We start from the raw sequence: 23,093 nt of genomic DNA, 5'->3' as shown, positions 1-23,093 counted from the left end.
ACAAAGAGCACACAAATTTCGCCGCCGATCCAAGGCCGAGGCGCGTTTCTAGAACGCACCTTTTTCGAAGCCGTTCCATAAAACTAGGCGATTTTTATTGGTTTCGGGCGAAATGTCCAGTATGTACAATTGTTTGCAACATTGGCCGGAGAGCGTGTTTTTTCCGAGCGGCGGAAAGGTTAATCCAGATCTTTTATTAGTGCAGACATGATTTACGATGTTGCAAAAGTTCAGACAACGGTGTTTGTTTGGAGGAGAACAGGCCAAATCTATTCAATTCATCAAATATTAACAACAAAAGGTAAACGCCAGCGAAACCGAGAGCGGTTGGGGTGGGGGCGGTATACACGGTGTCGCGACGAAACGACGAGACGAAATGCTGTGGTGTGTCACGTGCCGAGACGTTTTTGTTTGGTCACCCGTACACAAACAAAAGGTAAGCTGAGGAAATTTGTCTGTGTGCTACAGAGTGGTTCGAAAAACAAGTAAATGTACCGGGTGATTCTTCCAAAGAAATTTATCGCAAATTGAAATTTTCGAAATCCAAAATTTTCAAAATTGAGTCAATGATGCGTGAAATATTTTTTTGGGACGATACCAATCATGATCTACAAGTTTTTTCAGTTGTCAAATAATAGCTTTTAGCATCATCGCATTTTCTTCCACCAGAGGGCGCCTTTCGAAACACTGACCACTGTAGATATTATTCCCAAAATATAAAATTTGCTGAAGCTGCGAAAAACAGTTGAAACATTTTTCAAAATTTAGAAACTAATAAGTTGTCAATTTGTCAAGGACAACATATTGTTTAATCCTTTTTCTCCTTTTCCTACCAGTACAGAAAAAAACAATTTATTCATTACCTTCTTTCTTTTACACTAACAAGAATCTTCAATTTTTCTTATTATCAAATTGTCTCAAGGACAACTAATTTCCGTCTTATCAATTTTGACTTCCTCCCTAGATAACATGTAACAGTAGATACCTTTCTATAAAGTCACAAAGACAATTACATATATGCATTATTTTTTTGCACCGACATAAATGTTCAAACTGTCATTGTGGTACATTTTCTTCTGCCAGAGGGCGTTATTCGAAATGTCAAATCCACCTTTATGTACTAATTCAGAAATATGTACGTAATTTTAAAATTTTATTGAAGAAAACTGCATGTTTTTCACTTTAAAAAATCACCCTGTATATTACACATCTAATTTTTTTGTAACAGTAAAATTTGGTTCTAGATGAAAAATCTTAAAACTTGAATAACAAATAATATAAAGTCTTTAAAAAATGTAAAACGTTTGAAAACATCTTGATTTGTAGGAAGTTTAGCATTCGGCAATTTTTTTGGCTACTTTGTTCCGCCAACAACGACGCCATCTTTAAATTTCCAAATAAATCGACTCCTATTATTACATGTTGTACCGGAAAAACTTGTTTTTGTTGAAACACCGAAAAACTCTTAAATAAAAATACAACGAGAGTTGATGTCATTTCTGGTGAAGATAAGAGCATCACAGTTTTTGACACATACCTTATTTTCACCTTTCTACAGACTGAAACTAGCACCACGATATAGAATCACCCTGTATAATGTGTCAAAATCAGAGAAAATTTCCTTTTAAGCTTGTTGTAACAAATTTGGAAACGCCAGCTAGACCTGATAGGTTATTAATTTTTTAAGAACACTGTGCACATTTGAGAAATTTTAAAAAAAGAACAGCTGTAAGTATTTTATTTTAAATTGGTCAGTGATGCTGGATACCTCAAATTAAATTCTTTTAAAAATATCGCGACTCTGTTCGCTTAAAAATAAATCCAGCGTGCATTTGTTTTTGTAACAACTGTCAACTTTTTTGGTTCAAATGCCATCCTGTATATTTTTAAACACATTCCTTTCCGTAAACAACAGTCGCACAACCACAAGTTGTCCGAGCGTGTTAAACCAGATAATTATTTTTACCAAGTGTCACTCGAAACAAATAAATTGAAAAACGCGGCCACCCGGTATACGGGGTGGGTGCATAAATAAATGTGGCCACCTGGTATGCGGAGGTGGTCGGCGTGTTTGTTTGTTTGTAAAAGTGCAGTTCGCACATTGAGGTTATGTCGTCCCCCTGGCGGGCGCGGCCCCAACCGCACTGACATTAACCTACGCGATCGCGCCACATGTCCCGAAAATCATTAAAATTACAGCCGAGATCAAAATAAATGATTCGTTACATATCTGAGCCGTGGAAGAAGAAAAAAGCGAATGTCGCCTCGACTCCGTGGAATATTTAATAGTTCCCAAACACATGTTCAAAACTTAGGGGTACAATTTGAGATATTGAAAACACATGTTCGTGCGGAAAAAAATCGAGCGAGTCATCCGGCGGCGGCGGCGAATCGATGGGACTCAGATCGGACAATGTGCTGCGCAACTACATCACAAAACTATAATAAAATTCGATGATTGTCGCGTGTGGAGTGGGGGGGATAGCAGCAGCAGCAGAAAAAGGGTTATCGAAGTGGGAGGCACCGATACGGAGTCCCACCTATCACTCCTCCCTCCTCTACATCTGATAGCAGATAGATGCACAGCCTCTTCTGACTTTTATATCACATCGACGTGCCTTTTGCGATGTTGTAATGTTTTTTGTGTGACCGCCGCGATCGAAGCTGGCGCTGGCCCCGCGCGCTCGCCTTTTGTTTTCTTTGCCCGGCCCGCTGCGATTCCACCGACGTTCCTGCACTCTCTTATCAATTACCCACTTATCATCGCAATCGGGAAATCATAAAACTATTGGAAATTGTCGCCCTATCTCTTCCACTCTTATCCGTCACTTCGGCCATTGTAGCGCTGCACTATCGGTGTGGAGCCACCTTAACTCCAAACAACAATTAAAAAACTACACCGCATATTTCACTAATGACATTTCATTAATAATAAACCGAGTGGCGCTAATAAACGAGTCGGGGGATAAATCAAGAGTTGAACGGCCTGAAGACACCACACCACTCCTCGGCCCGACGTGTCGCCTGCCCGGAAAGTAGTTGCCCAGCCGCGTTTTTTTTTCCACCAATTCTGTACTTAATGTATTGTAATTTATTTATTAATGTGGGAAGCGAATTGACGTGGATGAGCTATTAACTGTTATTGAATTTATGAATTTTGCATTAGCGATAGCGCTTCGTACAATAAATTTCTAATAAGACACAGTTTCACACTCAAAATTATTGCAATCAGACTTTCTCGGTTCAGAAAAGTTGGCTGACCAAAGTCGACAAACTGAACGGGATGGGATTTCATTTTGTTGGAGAAAAACAAAGCGGCAATAAAATTTCTGTTTGTCATTGTTGGATGAAGATAAGACGCGTTTGAAAAACGGATAGTTTTGCGAACTCTGCGAAAATGACATCATGGAGTGATAATGAAACCGAGACGACCGCGACGAATCGCGATTGGGTGATATCTTCGGTGGTCTAGGCTAGAACGTTTCAGTCGAGTTTTGTTCACTTAAAATCAAATAATCCGCCTGGTTTTTGAATTGATCGACGATTCAGCCAATCATATAAAACTAATGACAAATTTATTTGAGCGACTGATCAGGTAAATGATTGATCGATGAATGATTTGACTGATCCAAAAATCCAATTCCAAACGAACAAATTCGTGAAGAATTTGGTATTTTAACTAATCTGAATAATTTGATCAATCATTTATTTTATTGATCGCTGTTGCTCCAGTTTAAAATCTATAAATTTGATTCTTTGAAAAAATAGTACAACTTATTCTGTAGTTTTGCTTCATTAGTGAAAGCGAAGCACCTGAAGAAAATAATCATTTACATTTATTCTTCATTGTTGCACAAAGAAGCGGTGAGACAATGGTCGATCAAACAAAAACAATAGATTATTGAATGGTGTTCGACTGTTTTTTAATGATCTATTCTAACGTTAAATTAATCAATTTGAATAATCACAAAGAGATGTTGGAGTATTAAACTTGTTGTACACTATAATAAAAACTGTGATTATTTGGTATTTTTTTTTACTGATCAATTATTTTTCTTTTGAAACTTTCCAAAGAGTTCCTTCTTGATTAATTTTATTGAGATAATGTAACAAAACAAGATCGACATAATCAGGTTTAAAACTGATTATTTTCAGATTTGGTAAAAACATGATCATTTGATTGTCATTCTACCAATCAATCTTATTGAATCAAGTGTACTGACAAAATCTTCATCGATTCGATTTGACCAGTTCTTTTCAAAACGTCCTTTTCTTGTGTCTTAAACATAGAACAGTCAGTAGAATAATTTAGTCTTAAATTCCTTGAAGCGGCGAAAAATTGCGATCATCAAATTACTGATTGCATGATGATTATTTGATCAATCTTTTTTATTATTCAGGAGTTTGTTTCTTCAAGAGCTGCATATTTTGTGGGATTATTTGTCTTCTCCCCAATCCCGGAGGATGCAAAATCTCGATTTTGTTTCGACAATCGAAACAACACAGGAAACCAACCTGCACGAATCTAAATAAATAAAGAACCCTGGAAGCTTTCCGTTGGAATCGCAAACTGCGTGCCCGTTTGCCTCATTTTAATTATAAAATATTTTTAGTGGAAAATTAATTGAGCAAAGCGTTATTATCAGTCTCAGCAGTGACTGTTACAAGGCGTAAGAATGTCCGCCGTTCGTGTATTTGATAAGGTGCACCAGGTCCCACGACGTATGCGAAATGCAAGAAGCCTTCACGGGTCTCGTCTTCGGCTGATTCCAGCTTTGTGAAATGAAGAGAGAATTCGGTCGGTCAGCTTTTGTGAGCACTCGTGAACCTTACCACGCCTAAAACTGAATCATAACATAATTTCCATTCATAACACCTACGGTCCGTCTGTATTACAACCCTCGTGGTGAGGCCATCCTTGTCCGACCCGCGGCGACCTCCAAGACTTACGTGCAGACACACCACGTGGCTCTCCTACGCTTTATTAATAGCAGACGACAATAGGATCTTTTTGTATAGACTGATGTATTTTTTAATGTAGGCAGTCTTAAACTGCTTTGTGTTTAAATTATAATATATAATGGGAGCATATTTAGTGGTCGCGGTTCGACTTTTCGCCCGAAAAAACTCACCCCTTGCAGACAAAACACCCATAAACATTTCAATCCCGGACTTAATAAATACCAGATGGCTCGGGACCAATACCGATCTGAAACTAAGCTCTAATGACAGCGCTTCTAAGAGTTATCGGAGCCGAAATCGTGTAAAAAAGCACCCTCTTAGCTCCAACAGAAACCATATGGTAAACAAATATGGATGGGAAAACGATACGTCGCGACACACATACAAATACATATTCAAAACAATTTCTAATATTTCATGTGATAGTGCTTTCAAGATGACCGTAGCAAAAGTTACATCAGGCTTTTACCGAGAAAAAAACGTCCGACGTAAGCGGATTCGTGTGGGAAAATCGCGATAAACGAACACTATTGTGCTGTACACGTGACCAATAGCCATCAACAAGCTTCATAGAAAAACGGCGATCGGTTTGCAATAACACTGCGAGAATGCTGTGCAGGACTTTCAGACCTGCTGAACGAAGCTCTGACTAAGGCGGACTGAACTTTTTACAACCAAGGTCACTCGGATGCATCTACAACTGCAAATTATTACCCCACGACAAAAACTACACAATTTTTACATCAAACACTCTTGTCGAAACAGGTAAAACCCAAAACACACTCAGATCAACAATCAATAATATTGTACCGATCACGAGTCAACACTCTTGAGTCTTGAGTGTTTTAAACTGTGGACAAAACAACACCGGCGATATTTTTTCGCCAACGAGATAGTTTCACCACTGTGACAAACTGAAGCACACAGAGCCGGATTTACCACAAGGCCTCCGCAAATTAAGGGCCTCCACAAAAATCTCGGGCTACAAAAATTTTACAACAAGTTTTAATTAATGATTAGTTGTACAAAATTATACATGATGCAGTTTTCAATCTGTATTGTTATAAGAAACAGTTACTGTAGCAGGTAGTCCTGTCCTATTTTCTCCTGTGGGAGGGATGAAACCACTCACCCTGATTTAAGTCTGGACATAGCAGTGGAAACTAGAGATTAGAGTCTACCACGATACTTGTTCATCGGCATTTTATATCGGGTGCATTTTTTTTTTATTTCACTTCGTAGTAGAGTCGGTTGTGAACGCACCACTCGTGTAAAACAGCTGATCTGTGATCCGTAATCTGTGTAGTGCGTTCACAATCGATTTATTTAATGATGTTCTGGAGGTTCTGAGAAATTAATGGAAAATATGTTTTGAAAATTAAGTATTACGACTTTAATTCGCCACCGTGTCGAAAACTACGATAGATAGAGTAAAATTGTACTAAATCTTTTTTGTAGAGCTTAAAATTTCCTACAAGAAAGCTTCAAACGGCCTTACCGTAGCTATGATAGTGTAGTTGTGGAACAGTAGAAGAGAGAAACCTTGCCCTACTCGGAGTTTAAAACCCATTGAAAAAATCTAAATTTTGTTTAAAAATTTTGATAAAATTCACAGTGTGCGGACCGTATAAAGAAAATTTTAGTGCCAATTAAAACAAATTTCGAATAAGTTTCAATTTTTTACAATGCAAAATGTCACAAAAGAAAAACTGCAAAATTATACCTCCCAATTTACCCAATTTAGGCGGTGAACATTTTTTAAAAACTAAATTATGAATTATGTTGTTGAATAGTTGTGAAAAAAGAAGAGAACGGTTTTTTAAATTTAATTTTTGGTTTATTTGTTGTTAAAAATTTTTATAAACAATTTTACACGAAATTTTGACTCATATTTAATTAATATCGATTTATTAATGAAGTTCTGAAGGTTGAGAAATTAATGGAAAATATGTTTCATATGCATGTTGAACAGTTAAAACTTTTTTATAAAATTTTTAAAGTTTTGAAAATTAGGCACTACGACTTTAATTCGCCACCGTGTCGAAAACTACGGCAGATAGAGTAAAATTGTACTGAATCCTTTTTGTAGAGCTTAAAATTTCCTACAAGAAAGCTTCAAACGACCTTATCGTAACTATGATAGTTTAGTTGTGAGACAGTGAAGAGAGAAACCTTCCAGTTTCGCCTTACTCGGAGCTTAATACCGATTGAAAAAAATCTAAATTTTATTTAAAAATTTTGATAAAATTCACACAGTGTGCAGACCATATAAAGAAAATTTTAGTGCCAATTAAAACAAATTTCGAATAAGTTTCGATTTTTCACAGTGCAAAACGTCACATTTTAATTTTCATGTTTTGCTAAACTTTCAAATGCACCCTAGTGTAGTACTTATTACTCATAAAATTATAAATCTTTTTTGAAATGTCAATTATTGTTTCCTTTAAGTGATGGTGGACTGTTTTTTTGTTATGACCGTGATTATTTATAAAAACAAATGAAAAACCGTGTAAAATTATACCAATTTACCCAATTTAGGCGGTAAACATTTTTTAAAAACTAAATTATGAATTATTTTGTTGAATAGTTGTGAAAAAAGAAGAAAACGGTTGTTTTACATTTAATTTTTGGTTTATTTGTTGTTAAAAATTTTTATAAACAATTTTACAAGAAATGTTGACTCATATTTAATTAATATCGATTTATTAATGAAGTTCTGAAGGTTGAGAAATTAATGGAAAATATGTTTCATATGCATGTTGAACAGTTAAAACTTTTTTATAAAATTTTTAAAGTTTTGAAAATTAGGCACTACGACTTTAATTCGCCACCGTGTCGAAAACTACGGCAGATAGAGTAAAATTGTACTGAATCCTTTTTGTAGAGCTTAAAATTTCCTACAAGAAAGCTTCAAACGACCTTATCGTAACTATGATAGTTTAGTTGTGAGACAGTGAAGAGAGAAACCTTCCAGTTTCGCCTTACTCGGAGCTTAATACCGATTGAAAAAAATCTAAATTTTATTTAAAAATTTTGATAAAATTCACACAGTGTGCAGACCATATAAAGAAAATTTTAGTGCCAATTAAAACAAATTTCGAATAAGTTTCGATTTTTCACAGTGCAAAACGTCACATTTTAATTTTCATGTTTTGCTAAACTTTCAAATGCACCCTAGTGTAGTACTTATTACTCATAAAATTATAAATCTTTTTTGAAATGTCAATTATTGTTTCCTTTAAGTGATGGTGGACTGTTTTTTTGTTATGACCGTGATTATTTATAAAAACAAATGAAAAACCGTGTAAAATTATACCAATTTACCCAATTTAGGCGGTAAACATTTTTTAAAAACTAAATTATGAATTATTTTGTTGAATAGTTGTGAAAAAAGAAGAAAACGGTTGTTTTACATTTAATTTTTGGTTTATTTGTTGTTAAAAATTTTTATAAACAATTTTACAAGAAATGTTGACTCATATTTAATTAATATCGATTTATTAATGAAGTTCTGAAGCTTGAGAAATTAATGGAAAATATGTTTAATATGCATTTTCAACAGTTAAAACTTTTTTATAAAATTTTTAAAGTTTTGAAAATTAGGCAGTACGACTTTAATTCGCCACCGTGTCGAAAACTACGGCAGATAGAGTAAAATTGTACTGAATCTTTTTTGTAGAGCATAAAATTTCCTATAAGAAAGCTTCAAACGACCTTATCGTAACTATGATAGTTTAGTTGTGAGACAGTGAAGAGAGAAACCTTCCAGTTTCGCCTAACTCGAAGCTTAATACCGATTGGAAAAATCTAAATTTTGTTTAAACATTTTGATAAAATTCACACAGTGTGCAGAAAGTATAAAGAAAATTTTAGTGCCAATTAAAACAAATTTCCAATAAGTTTTGATTTTTGATAGTGCAAGACGTTACATTTTAATTTTCATGTTTTGCTAAACTTTCAAATGCACCCTAGTGTAGTAGTATTAATCATAAAATTATAATTCTTTTTTGAAATGTCAATTATGGTTTCCTTTAAGTGATGGTGGACTGTTTTTTTGTTATGACCGTGATTATTCATAAAAACAAATGAAAAACCGTAGAGTTTGAATTTTTAAAGTTTTGAAAATTAGGTCCTACGACTTTAATTTGCCACCGTTTCGAAAACTACAGCAGATAGATAAAATTGTTCTGAATCTTTTTTGTAGAACTTAAAATTTCCTACAAGAAAGCTTCAAACGGCCTTATCGTAACTATGATAGTTTAGTTGTGAGACAGTGAAGAGAGAAACCTTCCAGTTTCGCCTTACTCGGAGCTTAATACCGATTGAAAAAAATCTAAATTTTGTTTAAAAATTTTGAGAAAATTCACACAATGTGCAGACCATATAAAGAAAATTTTAGTGCCAATTAGAACAAATTTCCAATAAGTTTCGATTTTTGACAGTGCAAAACGTTACATTTTAATTTTCATGTTTTGCTAAACTTTCAAACGCACCCTAGTGTAGTACTATTAATCATAAAATTATAATTCTTTTTTGAAATGTCAATTTTTGTTTCCTTTAAGTGATGGTTGACTGTTTTTTTGTAATGACCGTGATTATTTATAAAAACAAATGAAAAACTGTAGAATTATACCTATGTATTTACCCAATTTAGGACGTGATCATTTTTTAAAAACTAAATAATGAATTCTATTGTTGAATATGTAGTTGTGAAAAAAGAAGAGAACGGTTTTTTTAAATTTAATTTTTGGTTTATTTGTTAAAATTTTTTATAAACAATTTTACAAGAAATGTTGACTCATATTTAATTAATATCGATTTATTTAATGAAGTTCTGGAGATTCAGAAATTAATGGAAAATATGTTTAATATGCATGTTGAACAGTTAAAACTTTTTTATCCATTTTTGTAAAGTTTTGAAAATTAAGCACTACGACTTTAATTCGCCACCGTGTCAAAAACTACGGCAGATAGAGTAAAATTTACTGAATCTTTTTTGTAGAACTTAAAATTTCCTACAAGAAAGCTTCAAACGGCCTTATCGTAACTATGATAGTTTAGTTGTGAGACAGTGAAGAGAGAAACCTTCCAGTTTCGCCTTACTCGGAGCTTAATACCGATTGAAAAAAATCTAAATTTTGTTTAAAAATTTTGATAAAATTCACAGTGTGCAGACCGTATGAAGAAAATTTTAGTGCCAATTAAAACAAATTTCCAATAAGTTTCGATTTTTGACAGTGCAAAACGTTACATTTTAATTTTCATGTTTTGCTAAACTTTCAAACGCACCCTAGTGTAGGACTATTAATCATAAAATTATAATTCTTTTTTGAAATGTCAATTATTGTTTCCTTTAAGTGATGGTTGACTGTTTTTTTGTAATGACCGTGATTATTTATAAAAACAAATGAAAAACTGTGGAATTATACACATTTACCCTATTTAGGGGATGAACACTTTTTGAAAACTAAATTATGAATGCAAAACTATCAACAAAATGTTCGTATTGAGACATGAGGAGTTTTCCACCAATTGCGCATCTTGTAAAATAATACTGTACACCATCGACTCGAGCGGCATGTTCGATTTGAGAAAATGTGCCGCCAGGGAGTTGTGGTTCCGAGTACAGGAGTGATTTAGACTGTTGCAAAGTTGAAATTTAAAATATTTAATTTGCAAGTGATAAAATTGTTCATTTTTATCTATTGACAGTTAGCTGAGATGATCATATTTGAAGGTTATGTTAATGTACTTGCATGCTGGTACTGTCCGCGCTGTCATTATCTTGTCAACTTGATTTTACAGGAAGCGGCACGTCATGTCTATTGGGTATTTGATCTCGTGTTGACAAAAGATGGATAAGTAACAATAATAATTTTGTAATTACTTGAGAGTCAAGTTAAATTAATATTGCCAAAATGATTTATACATTTCATTATTGTTCTAAATGATCCAGAACTGTCAAATTTTTCTGAGATATTTCAATTACAACTTGTCAGGAATTTAAAATATCTGATTAATTTTATACATAATTGCTTTTAAACATTTCTTAATTAATTTTCTAATAGTGTCATTTGAAAGCGGAGTTATGCACTTGGATACAAGTATGAAAATTCTTAAAGCTGATATTGCCTTATCAAGAGAATATTTCTTATTTGCAGCAAAGCTGTCTGTCATTATTTTGTCAGCGTGATGACAGTTCACTATTCAGTGATGGCGGAACATTTATAGGTGGTGGAAGCCAACATTACAAAATGATGGTTTGCACTATGTTTGTCATTTTACATTGATAATCATGATGGTTAAATACTCTAGAATTGATAAAAATTTCTCCGAGATTATCAAATTGAATTTTAAAAATCTAATTAATTTTATAATTGGTCAACAGTGAAGTTACACTTTTGTATCAATATTTACCATTGTCAAAGTCTCAGTGGCCTTGTCAACAACACCTCTAGTTCACTAGTTATCTGAAGCGGCACATTCAAATATGGTCCTTCAGCAAAAGGAAGTCCAATTTTTTTAGAAAATAGTCCAGCTCCAGACCACCTTGTTTTTTATACATATTTACTTTTGATTTACTACATTTAAATAACATGTTTCACCGTTCTAGAACTGTCACATTATTATAGGCTATCCAAAATGAATAATTAATTTTGTAATTAATTCACAAATTAATTTTTTACTTCCAAGATAAGTATTTGCTTTTTTTTTTAATAAACGTACATGTATATTGTCAAAACAGTCGTCTTGTTAACATCACTTAATCGCTCATTTAACCTGAAGCACCACATTCATTTTTATTGGCAGCCAAAGAAGTCCTAATGGATAACGTAAAACGACCGTTTAAACTGCGCTTTGCACTCATGCATTTTGCATCTTGCACTAATCCCACAGGACTACCAAATTTTGTCAAGTTTTGGACTGCCGATTGTCAAATCTAATTAATTTTTAGAAGAAATCTGGATATCGGGAAGTCCAAAATGTTTCCAGTTTGCAAATTGCGATTGCGTTCAATATTTCTGGTGCTAACGCTTCTCGGTTTTTATCATATCACGTGTACCACTTCCTCCACGTTCCACTATCTTATCTATCCAATTACAGTGGTACCGATCAGCCTTGTCGAACTGAACACTTACCGACCCCATCACTCTTTCTGGCGCTTCAATTCCAGTCCACCTCATCACAATCGAAGCGCCACCACCCAAACTCACCAGGACCCGAATCTGGAAGGCAAGCCGTCAGCCCACTTTCCCGATAACTCGTTTATTTTCCGTACCAGTTCCGATCTCTTCCCAATCCCGGTGATTTTTCACCCCGCCGACAGGAACAGGTGTCACTACCCCTCGCGTCAATCGTAGGCGGCCGTGTCAGCCGTCACTCATCAAATTTATTCAAAAATCTGTACCGGAAATCGCGAACAAAACATAAACGGGCGCCGGTTCTCGCGCCACCTCTAAGGACCAATTCCAACTGGGGGAGACAAAGGGGTGGGCGTTTTTGTTTGTTTTTTTGGCGTGTTGGCAGCAGTGGTTGTCATTCGATCCGGCGACGTTTTTATTGTTATTGGGCGAGTTTAATGGACATTAAATACAACGGAAAAGGATGTGTGAACGATTAGATATAAGATTGTTCGAGGCGGTGCTGCCAACTTAACAGATGTGAAAGAGCGCCGCGCTGGAATGGGAATAACATCGGCGATTTAAAATCCCTAGTAATTGATAATTATTCAACAGTAAATTATTACTAACAGGTATTGCAGGCGTTAAAAGCAGTCGAACTGTTCGTTCGTTGGGAGTCCCTCGATGGGACTTGATCTGTTGGTTCGATGGGCGTTTGTGGCGCTATTAAATGCACATATGCATTATGAATCGGTTAGGGCTTTTATGCATGCGATGTTTAAAGAACAATTTGGCGTGCAATCCGGCGATTAGAACTGAAAACGGACGGAAAAAAATAACGCAACTCTTGCAATCTCGGATTCACTTAACGGAACGGAGTTAATGATTTTTAACATCTCTATACTCCACACACAATAAAACCAGACTCTTTATACTGTTAAAGGCCTTAACACGGGGGAACGAGCGTGAAAGATTGATAAATAGACAAATTATCGTCTAATCTGAGCCTAACAATTCCTACGCGAATTAGATACATTTCGTGGCCGTTTTCAGCCGACCATTTACAAACAATGCGCATATACTTCTAACGAACGAGCGTTTATCTCCACCGACGAATAAATGCCCATTTCATTTTTAACACTGCAACAATTTGGACGCGCGTCGAACTTGCGGCAAAATCCTAATTGCATTTAATCTAAAAATCGATTAAATGCCATCGTCTCCAAGTCGGATCGGACACGTTTGCTGCGTGTTCTCAAATGAACTTGAACATTTACAAATGATGAGAAAACTGTTCTAAGTCGGTTGTTTAATTGGAATATGTTTCCGGCGAGTTTAGCGTATTTATTGTAAATAATTAATCGAGCTGTCGTTTGCGTATGCGCAGAAAATGTTAAAATGCATTTTTTCTAAGTGACGAAGGTAAATAATTAGATGGAAACATAAAAAGTACAAGGAACATGTTCGAAGCATTCGCGGGAAGCTTACAAAAAATTGTCAATTATTTTTGAATTAGCATTTATTATTTGTTAACGACGGTTGGAGCATTTATTCTAAAAATTTGTCACGGAAGAATCGTTATCAATACGTATTTTAGAAATAGTGGAGACAGTTCAGGATGGCATTTATTCAATGAAATAATTAGCACTGAACCTAATAAAATAATCATCATTTAACCTAATAAAATAATTTGCTCATTTGCACAACAAGAACTCTGTAAAATATAATTACATAATATTAGATCTACATATGTAGTAGGTAATTAAAATAAATATTTTTTAATTTTTTAGAATAAATGTCATTTTTTGTTGAGCACATGTTCTAATTAATCAGTCTGTTAGCAATGATGCATAATCTACAATTAAAATCAATTCTAACTGGTCTATAAATCGGGTGAAATTTTTATAATAAAGTGTTTTCTAGTTCTTAGCTGTATTAGAATAAATGCACGTTAGGATTAAAACAATTTAAGCAGCACGAACAGAAATATAAATCAAATTGAATAAAACAATTTCTAATAGTATTTGTGTTGACATTTGTTATTTTTGGGAATAAAAGCGGATAAATCACGACTGGAGCATTTTTTCTACACAATTTTACGCAGTTTTTGGTGATGTCTCAAGTAATGAAGTGACTATGAAATGTAGAACATTTGTAATCTAAATACTTCATGATTTGAAAATATGGAAATAAACAAGTAAAATAAATTGTGAAATTTGTTTATTGGTCCAGTCCAATCCTGCACCCATGTAAATGCATTAATTACAATTCATTCTAATTGCAGCAATTCTAATAGTACAAGCAAGAAACACATACATGACTGGTACAAATCGATTTATTAGATCCTGTTGTACATTTTCACCGGAAGAAATAGTCGGGTGATTGTTTAAACAATTTATAAAAATTGTTAAAGTTTTGAAAATTAAGTACAACGACATTAATTCGCCACCGTGTCGAAAAGTACGGCAGATAGAGTAAAATTGCACTGAACCTTTTTTGTAGAGCTTGAAATTTCCTACAAGAAAGCTTCAAACGGCCTTATCGTAGCTATGATAGTTTAGTTGTGAGACAGTGAAGAAAGAAACCTTCCAGTTTCGGCTTACTCGGAGCTTCATACCGATTGAAAAAAATCTAAATTTTGTTTAAAAATTTTGATAAAATTCACACAGCAAGCAGGCCGTATAAATAAAATTTTAGTGCCAATTAGAACAAATTTCGAATAAGCTTCGATTTTTGACAGTGCAAAACGTTACATTTTAATTTTCATGTTTTGCTAAACTTCAAATGCACCCTAGTGTACGAGTAGTATGCTAGTATGTACTATTAATCATAAAATTATAATTCTTTTTTGAAATGTCAATTTTTGTTTCCTTTAAGTGATGGTGGACTGTTTTTTTGTTATGACCGTGATTATTTATAAAAACAAATGAAAAACCATGAAATTATACCTATTTACCCAATTTAGGGGGTGAACATTTTTTAAACACTAAATTATGAAATATGTTGTTGAATAGTTGTGAAAAAAGAGAACGGTTTTTTAAATTTAATTTTTGGTTTATTTGTTGTTAAAAATTTTTATAAACAATTTTACAAAAAATGTTGACTCATATTTAATTAATATCCATTTATTTAATGAAGTCCTGCAGATTCAGAAATTAATGGAAAATATGTTCAATATGCATGGTGGAACAGTTAAAACTTTTTTATAAAATTTTTTTAAAGTTTTGAAAATTAGGTACCACGACTTTAATTCGCCACCGTGTCGAAAACTATGGCAGATAGAGTAAAATTGTACTGAACCTTTTTTGTAGAGCTTAAAATTTCCTACAAGAAAGCTTCAAACGGCCTTATCGTAGCTATGATAGTTTAGTTGTGAGACAGTGAAGAGAGAAACCTTCCAGTTTCGCTTTACTCGGAGCTTAATACCGATTGAAAAAAATCTAAATTTTGTTTAAAAATTTTGATAAAATTCACAGAGCGCGTAGACCGTATAAAGAAAATTTTAGTGCCAATTAAAACAAATTTCCAATAAGATTCGATTTTTGACAGTGCAAAACGTTACATTTTAATTTTCATGTTTTGCTAAACTTTCAAACGCACCCTAGTGTAGTATTATGAATCATAAAATTATAATTCTTTTTTGAAATGTTAATTATTGTTTCCTTTAAGTGATGGTGGACTGTTTTTTGTTATGACCGTGATTATTTATAAAAACAAATGAAAAACAGTAGAATTAGAATTTTTAAAATTTTGAAAATTAGGTCCTACGACTTTAATTCGCCACCGTGTCGAAAACTACGGCAGATAGAGTAAAATTGTACTGAATCTTTTTTGTAGAGCTTAAAATTTCCTACAAGAAAGCTTCAAACGGCCTTATCGTAGCTATGATAGTTTAGTTGTGAGACAGTGAAGAGAGAAACCTTCCAGTTTCGCCTTACTCGGAGCTTAATACTGATTGAAAAAAATCTAAATTTTGTTTAAAAATTTTGATAAAATTCACACAGCGCGCAGACCGTATAAAGAAAAATTTTAGTGCCAATTAAAACAAATTTCAAATAAGTTTCGATTTTTGACAGTGCAAAACGTAAAATTTTAATTTTCATGTTTTGCTAAAGTTTCAAACGCACCCTAGTGTAGTACTATTAATCATAAAATTAGAATTCTTTTTTGAAATGTCAATTTTTATTTCCTTTAAGTGATGGTGGACTGTTTTTTTGTTATGACCATGATTACATATTTATAAAAACAAATGAAAAACTGTAAAATTATACCTATTCACCCTATTTAGTGAAATGAATTATAAATGCTGTTGTGAATAATTGTGAAAAAGAAGCGAACATTTTTTTAAATTTAATTTTTGGTTTATTTGTTCTTAAAAATGTGTATAAACAACTTTACAAGAAATGTTGGCATATTTTCTATTTTTTACACATTCAAAGTGTTTCAGAAGACAAAAAAAAAATCAATTCTTGTTTTAATTCATTCTGACGCGAAATCAGTTCACAAAACGAAAAACTAAAGAATTTGACTGTACTATATCTGCAGATGAACAATCTGTAATTTATTTTGCACGTTCACCCCAATCGAAAAATAATTTAATTCTCAATCAGCATTTATCACTTTCAGAACAAACGTAAATTGTGACCGCAGCATTTATTCCACTATCGACGCACCGCAGCGCATTTTCCGATCAAAATCGAGCATAATTGATCTGGAAACCGCGCTTGCTGTAAAATATTTTTGTCCAAACGATGAAAGAACAAACGCATCTGTCAATCTAACACGTATAGTTTTTTATGCAGAGTCGGGGAGCCACCCCTCGCCCCAACCACCAAATTTAAAACACTGATTACGATTTTCCATTTCCTGGCACCATGCCTATATATAAGAATGATTATTACTCGGTATCAGCAGCGCTGTTCTGATACCATAAAACAGTGTCTGAGTTTGAATTAAAAATCAAAATATATTGCCTTGCATATATCCCTACCGAGTTTAATAAGGTACGGTGCCAGTGGCGGCGGGAATCCCCGATGATGAATACCCACCAAGTGATATTATCCTGGAGGCAATCGATTAACCCCGCCTCATTATTTAATGAGATCTGATCCTTTAATCCCGTTCCGACGGCAAAAATGTCCATTTTCAAAAATCTCACCCCGTGCGGTATTCGCCTCGATCATGCGAGCTCGAGTGCAAACCCCTCCGCCTCTGGATCGTGTAAAAGCCGCCACAGAGGATGAAGCGAAGCTATTGTTTTTATAATAACATTGAGATATTACTCTATGCGGTATAGAAAGGTGGCTATGAACATATTTCACGTAATAAGAAGAAGGCTGGGGCGCGAAAAATTGAACGTCTTGAATAATAAGATGGCCACGGAATAACAGTCGAATACGCGCCCCCCACTCCTGTCACCGCCGATTCGAGGGAAAAAGTAGTCGCGTAACGCGATGTGGGAAATGTCCATTAAACAATTGAAATCCTCCATTACGGCAGTTAACGGAGTTAATAGTTTAAAATCCGATTGAAAATTGGACGGGGCGTCAGAAAACTAGCAAGTTCGGCTCTGGAACACGCTGATCTGCGTTTATTCCATTAGAAGTGGAGCGACTTTAAGGCCCTAAATGAAATTATTATCCGACGTTTCGCTCCGGTACGTGTTAAAAGAGCAGGGACGGACTGGGTGGCTAATTGTGTTTGTTAATTTTGTTATGTGGAGTAGGTGCGAGACCCGTACCCCCACCACTCGCCCCTCCACTCTTTGTAGAAAATATAGCGCGGCGAGCCGAGCACGCTTATTGACATTTCAGTAATTAATTAATCAATAGTTATTTCTTCTGACGGATGGAGGCGAAGCACTACTTTACTGCTGCATCTCGTATTAATAATATTTGACAGCTCTTCGAGAATAATAAGACAAAGGCAAATTCAATATACATTTGTAACGTTTGAATAATTCTGGGCTTTGAATAGGCGCCGCGTATCGCTGTGATTTTGTGGAATTTTGGCTTTTACATTAATTTTATATATGAGATCAATAAGAAATATTCAAAGGGGTGGGTTTCAACTTCTCTGATTATCTCAAATGCAAAGCTGAAGTGTTCCTTTCAAAAGGAATACGAATATTTCAAATATATTTCGATATCTCCGGGCCGCACGGGTTTGCCCTTGCGTACCGGGAGCGGGCCGAGAGGCGGCGTCCCCCGCGCCCGCGCCCACCTGTCCGAACGCCGCCGCCCCCGGCCGAATTTCGAAAAATGTGACGGGCGTCGAGACGCGTACGAGGCACGCAACGGCAACCCCTCCGGGACGAAGTTTAACGTGAAGTAAAGGGGTGGCGCGACAAGGATGATATAAAAGGGTTAGCAATAGTAAAATAAGGGAGACAGACCCCCAGTATCACTAATTAGTTATCAAAGAGTTTGGCTAGTGACAAAATTCTGTGCCGCTATGAGGGTTGAATCCACCCCAGAAAGAGAAACTCGCCTCGTCATCCGTCTTATCGTCGCGCAATTATTTATCGGCGATTTTTTCGATCATTAAATATTCCGCTGGAACTCGCACCCTCCCGGACTATATTTAAAAATATTACTACGTGGATTTATATCGTGACGTGGAAGCCGTAAATTCTGATCAAAAATTCAAACAATACGACCGTTAAGAAGCCTGTTTTGTCTTTGTTATAAGGGTGGGTTTCGCTAACGCACCCCAACTTACTACTCGTATGGGTAGATTTATATCGTTCGGTTATTTTGCATATTGACCGCGCATAAGGGTATCTGATTTCAATCGAACCCTCCACTAGGTGGATTTTTTTTTGCGTTTCAGGTTTTACAACCCCTTGCGAGGGGTTCACTCAAGTCCAATAATATTTTAAATAAAACAAACCACCTAAAATCACACTTTTCGTAACCTTACATGTTCTCACCCGAGGCCAAAGACGAACTCAACATATAAGGGGTGGCTCATAAAAAATTTTATTCGCTGACTGCAAAAAGGGTCAATTCGGATGAATCTAAATTTCTATTTTGTTAAATTAAGTTTTTTTTAATTTTTTCCAAAACGATAGCAACAGCAGATTTTTTAAATTTAAAAACAACTGCTATCAAATTTTCATTTTGTGAATAACTAAAAGAAACTTCATATTTTTGTTTGCAATGGTAAATAAAGGAGAATATAAATCATTGGCTCGTTTTAAGAATCACCCCGTGTATAGCAGTGTACACATTACATACAATTTTTTTTTACAAAATTTCGAAAATATAAAATTGGTACATATACAATGTGTTCATTTTTAATTAAAAAACAATCTGAAACATATGACTGATCAGAATAATTCAAGAATTTTGAAAATTAAAATGATTTCAAATTACAAAAATCTGTTCGACACTTGTTCATATTTTTAGACACCCAGTATATGAAATTCTGTGAATCTTTATTTAATTTTTTGGATACCCGTATATATAAAAAGATTATTTGAAAAATTATGCCTGGGGTACAGAGTTTAAAAACTGACAAACTAATTTTGTCAATTATCCAAAATTTCGAAAAATATTTAGTCTAAAGAGAAGAAATAAAAATTTTGAAGTTTGAAATAGTCCATGAGTTCGTTTCTTCTCTTAAGAAATATTTATATTTGGCGCTTCTGCTTTTACAGGGTGGTCCAACGCATACCATTTTCACCCAACGGATCGATTTTGAAAACATTTTTGAATATACATATTTACATTTTTTATCTGTCAGTTTTCCCTTCACAAAATACAGATAAAATGACAGTTAATTATGAATGTGTTTTTTTTTACGAATGAACTAAATTCTCTTCCCTTTCTTGCGAAACAGAATTTCACCTGGGTAAAAATATTTTTGTAAAAGTGAAAAACTGTTCGTGGAAGCTTCTGTTTCTCGATTTTACTTAAGTGCTTAATTGAAGGTTAAGTAACAATAGAATGTATTGTTTTCAATACACTATTAAGTCATTGTCACATTATAAACGCTGTTATTACATTCTTTGGTAAGTGCAATCAATTCCATCGTCGTAATTGAGCGTTGGTCAACTTTAAAAGCACAGAAATGGCCAATTACACGTCGGGTTTATTATGAAAACAAGTGCACCTCCGTTCCACTAGTTTGAAAAAAAAATAATTAAACCGAAACAATAACGTAATTAAACACAAACATTTAATCTAATTTTCGAAAGTGAATTACGCACATTTTTTGCAGTTTTTCTTCAGCGCTGAATTCGCCAACGCCACTTTTTTGCATTTTCTAAATGAAATTCTTATAGGTGTCGATTTTCATTCGGGCTCCATTTCAAATTCCATTTGATTAAATTAAATAAATAAATTTAATTAGTGCACTTCTGAAATATCTATATTTTAATGCAATACATTAAGGATTTAATAATATGCGGCGATCGCGTCTCTCGAGACGAGGTTTGGCTCGAGTCGATGATTTTTCTGCGGTATTCAAATCGGGCGCGTTTCGGCGACGCTCACAAAAAACGCGTAATTAATTGGTCGAGAATAAAATTTCAATTAAAAAAGTCGACGACGATGGAGAATGCGAGGAATGCGGAGCGTTAGAAATGTTAGAATGATTTGAATTTATGGAAGAAATAAGGATGGCTTGGCGTCACGTGGCTGGAGTGAGGTTATGGTGCGGGCGTTAGTGGGGCCAGGGCTTAATTAATTTTACAGTGTAAGAAAATTTTTTTGAAAATATCTAGTCATTCGGAAATTAGCATTACAGTTGTTTCTAATTTTTTTCTTGACACATGATTATCTGAAGCAATGACAGTTGTCAGGTGACGCGAGTGAGGTTATGTTAGCATTGCATCTCTCTAATTAGCCCCGCGCGGCTTCGATCTGGAAAGTTTCCCTTATTTGCGGTATTACAAAATAATCCCTGATTCGTTTTTTAATGACAGTCGAAAAAAATAAATACCGCGTTGGATTTTTCCTGGGCGAGTATCTTTCTCGCACTGTTTAATTACTGAAAACTTTTTGAAAGCCAATCCGCTTAAAGAAACCGATAACTTTATTAGTAATTACATCTTCTAATTAACTAAGTGACTGTGTAGGCCCTCTCTCTCTCTTTTCCATCCCTTCGGCGTCCACCCCTCTCCGGTATTATTGACGGTCGATTTTGACGTAATCGCGATATCTTCACTTCTTCTCCCTCGAGTGTTTGTTTTTCTTTTTTCACCAGCAACAAGAGCGCGCCGTCGATGACGGCAAAAGGATCCGCCGTAATCAAAATCTTGAATAATTTCCGAACCGTGACAAATAATCGAGTGGAATTTATATTGAAATATTCCCAGTATTACTTCATTAATTGCAACTTGAGATAGTTTATTATTAGATTTTCTGATTCCGACGTTCCTCCGCTCTAATCGAATTACGATCATTTCAAATCGGATGTGGATTTTCCTCCAACCAAGCTTTTTTCCCCTTTCGATTCTGTTTCACAAAATTACTATTTTTTACACCTTTCACACTCATCGTATTTTTCGTTGCAGAGGGCCACGCTAGCGGAGAAAGAAGTGACGACGCTGAAGGAACAGATAGCTAACAATACAACGAATAACTGTGAGAACAAAGAGGGAAGCAATATGGACAGACAGACTTTCGAAAATGAAATAGCTGCCAAAGATAAAGAAGTGAGTAGCAGCTTTCAGGCGCGCATACGGGGTGGCTCAACATTTTTACACCTTCGTTGCCGGCTCGCACGAGTTAATCCGCAACAAACAAATTTCAGTTTCAGTTTTCTCAAAACACACTGTATATATTCGTTACAATTTTTTTATTCTAGTCGTAGGACCATAATAGTTATTTGTGTATCAAGGGCAAAAACTGCATCTTTTTCGGCCGAGTCTGAGTTTTTTGGCCGAGGCGCAGCCGAGGCTTGAAAACAGACGAGGACAAAAGGCACTTTTTGACACATTAAATTACTAAATAGAAAAAGAGTTACTTCTTGTCTGCATGGGAGTACGTAAAATTTCCTTTTTCATTACGGGTGCCTAAAAAATAATTTGTATTGTATTTTCCAAAAATGGATAAAAATCAAAGTTATTTGTGGCGAAAGCAGAACTGCTAAAAAAATTTTGGTAAGAAGTGTAAAGGTCATGGTAGAGGGGGTTTGTTGACTTAAAACCAGTAATAATAGTAATAATGATAATAATAAGTAGTGAGTAAAAAATGAATGAACCTTCGTTTTTGAATTTGCACCGTTCCGAAAATAGCTCCATTGTCGATTGGCATTTTTTCGAAAAACACTCGTGACTAATCCTCCTTGAATCTATTTTTTTCGCTATTAACGACCCATTCTGATCCGGCGCGTCTCCACCACGTGACCCGGTACCGGCACGAAATTCCCCCGAGTCATCAGTGCTGCCAACAGCCGATAAATATGAAAAGTACCAAATCGGGGATGCTATTAATAAACGGGCGCGCTCGAAAAATTCCAAATCGGCGGAGAAGGAAAGAAAGCCAAGCGCGCGAGACTGGACAATCGCCGAAAATAGTCCTGGAAATTCGGATTAATCCGCGATCGTTTATCGGGATCGAAAATAAACAAATACCTCGGTAAATACCTATAGTGTCAGAGACATTCCCCGGTTATTTATCCCTTGTGTATGGCGGGACTTGGCCGTCCTCGTCGGCGGCGGCGCTTCCTGCGGGATAGACGAGGAGAGGCGGCCGAACGACGAAATTTATATTTGTATCGATGCCAACACACTTTCCGTCTCCGACAAACAATTTAATCGACACGACAGAAAAACGGTGAGTCAGGGACACCGAGCTGCGACCGTCACCGCTTAGATTGATTCGGACAAATCATTAACTGTCAAACCACCAGTAAAAACCCGAAGACAATTTAAAATTAGTTTAGAGAAAGAAAAATTCAAAATTGTTTTTTTAGTGTCATTTTGACAAACAAGTTGCAACTAGGAAGTAGGTAGGTACATACAGGGTGTAACAGAAATAAGTGCATTAATTTTAACTGGTA

At 35.1% G+C, this 23,093-nt stretch overlaps 1 protein-coding gene across 10 annotated transcripts in view; it reads left to right on the top strand.

The window, feature by feature from the left end:
- Positions 1 to 23,093, top strand: part of ct (homeobox protein, cut) — an 82,558-nt gene that overhangs the window by 13,617 nt on the left and 45,848 nt on the right. For 9 of the 10 annotated variants that reach the window (XM_069044880.1, XM_069044877.1, XM_069044887.1 and 6 more), the window contains one exon: positions 21,604 to 21,744. In XM_069044880.1, coding sequence (XP_068900981.1) covers positions 21,604 to 21,744 — 141 coding nt within the window. Of the gene's footprint in view, positions 1 to 361; positions 437 to 21,603; positions 21,745 to 23,093 lie in introns of those variants that run through there. The other variant, XM_069044882.1, reaches the window with a different exon arrangement.

Source organism: Tenebrio molitor, chromosome 4 (assembly GCF_963966145.1).
Source record: "Tenebrio molitor chromosome 4, icTenMoli1.1, whole genome shotgun sequence".
NCBI lineage: Eukaryota > Metazoa > Arthropoda > Insecta > Coleoptera > Tenebrionidae > Tenebrio > Tenebrio molitor.
The sequence above is the reverse complement of the archived record's forward strand: the minus strand, read 5'-3'. Positions and strand labels throughout refer to the sequence as shown.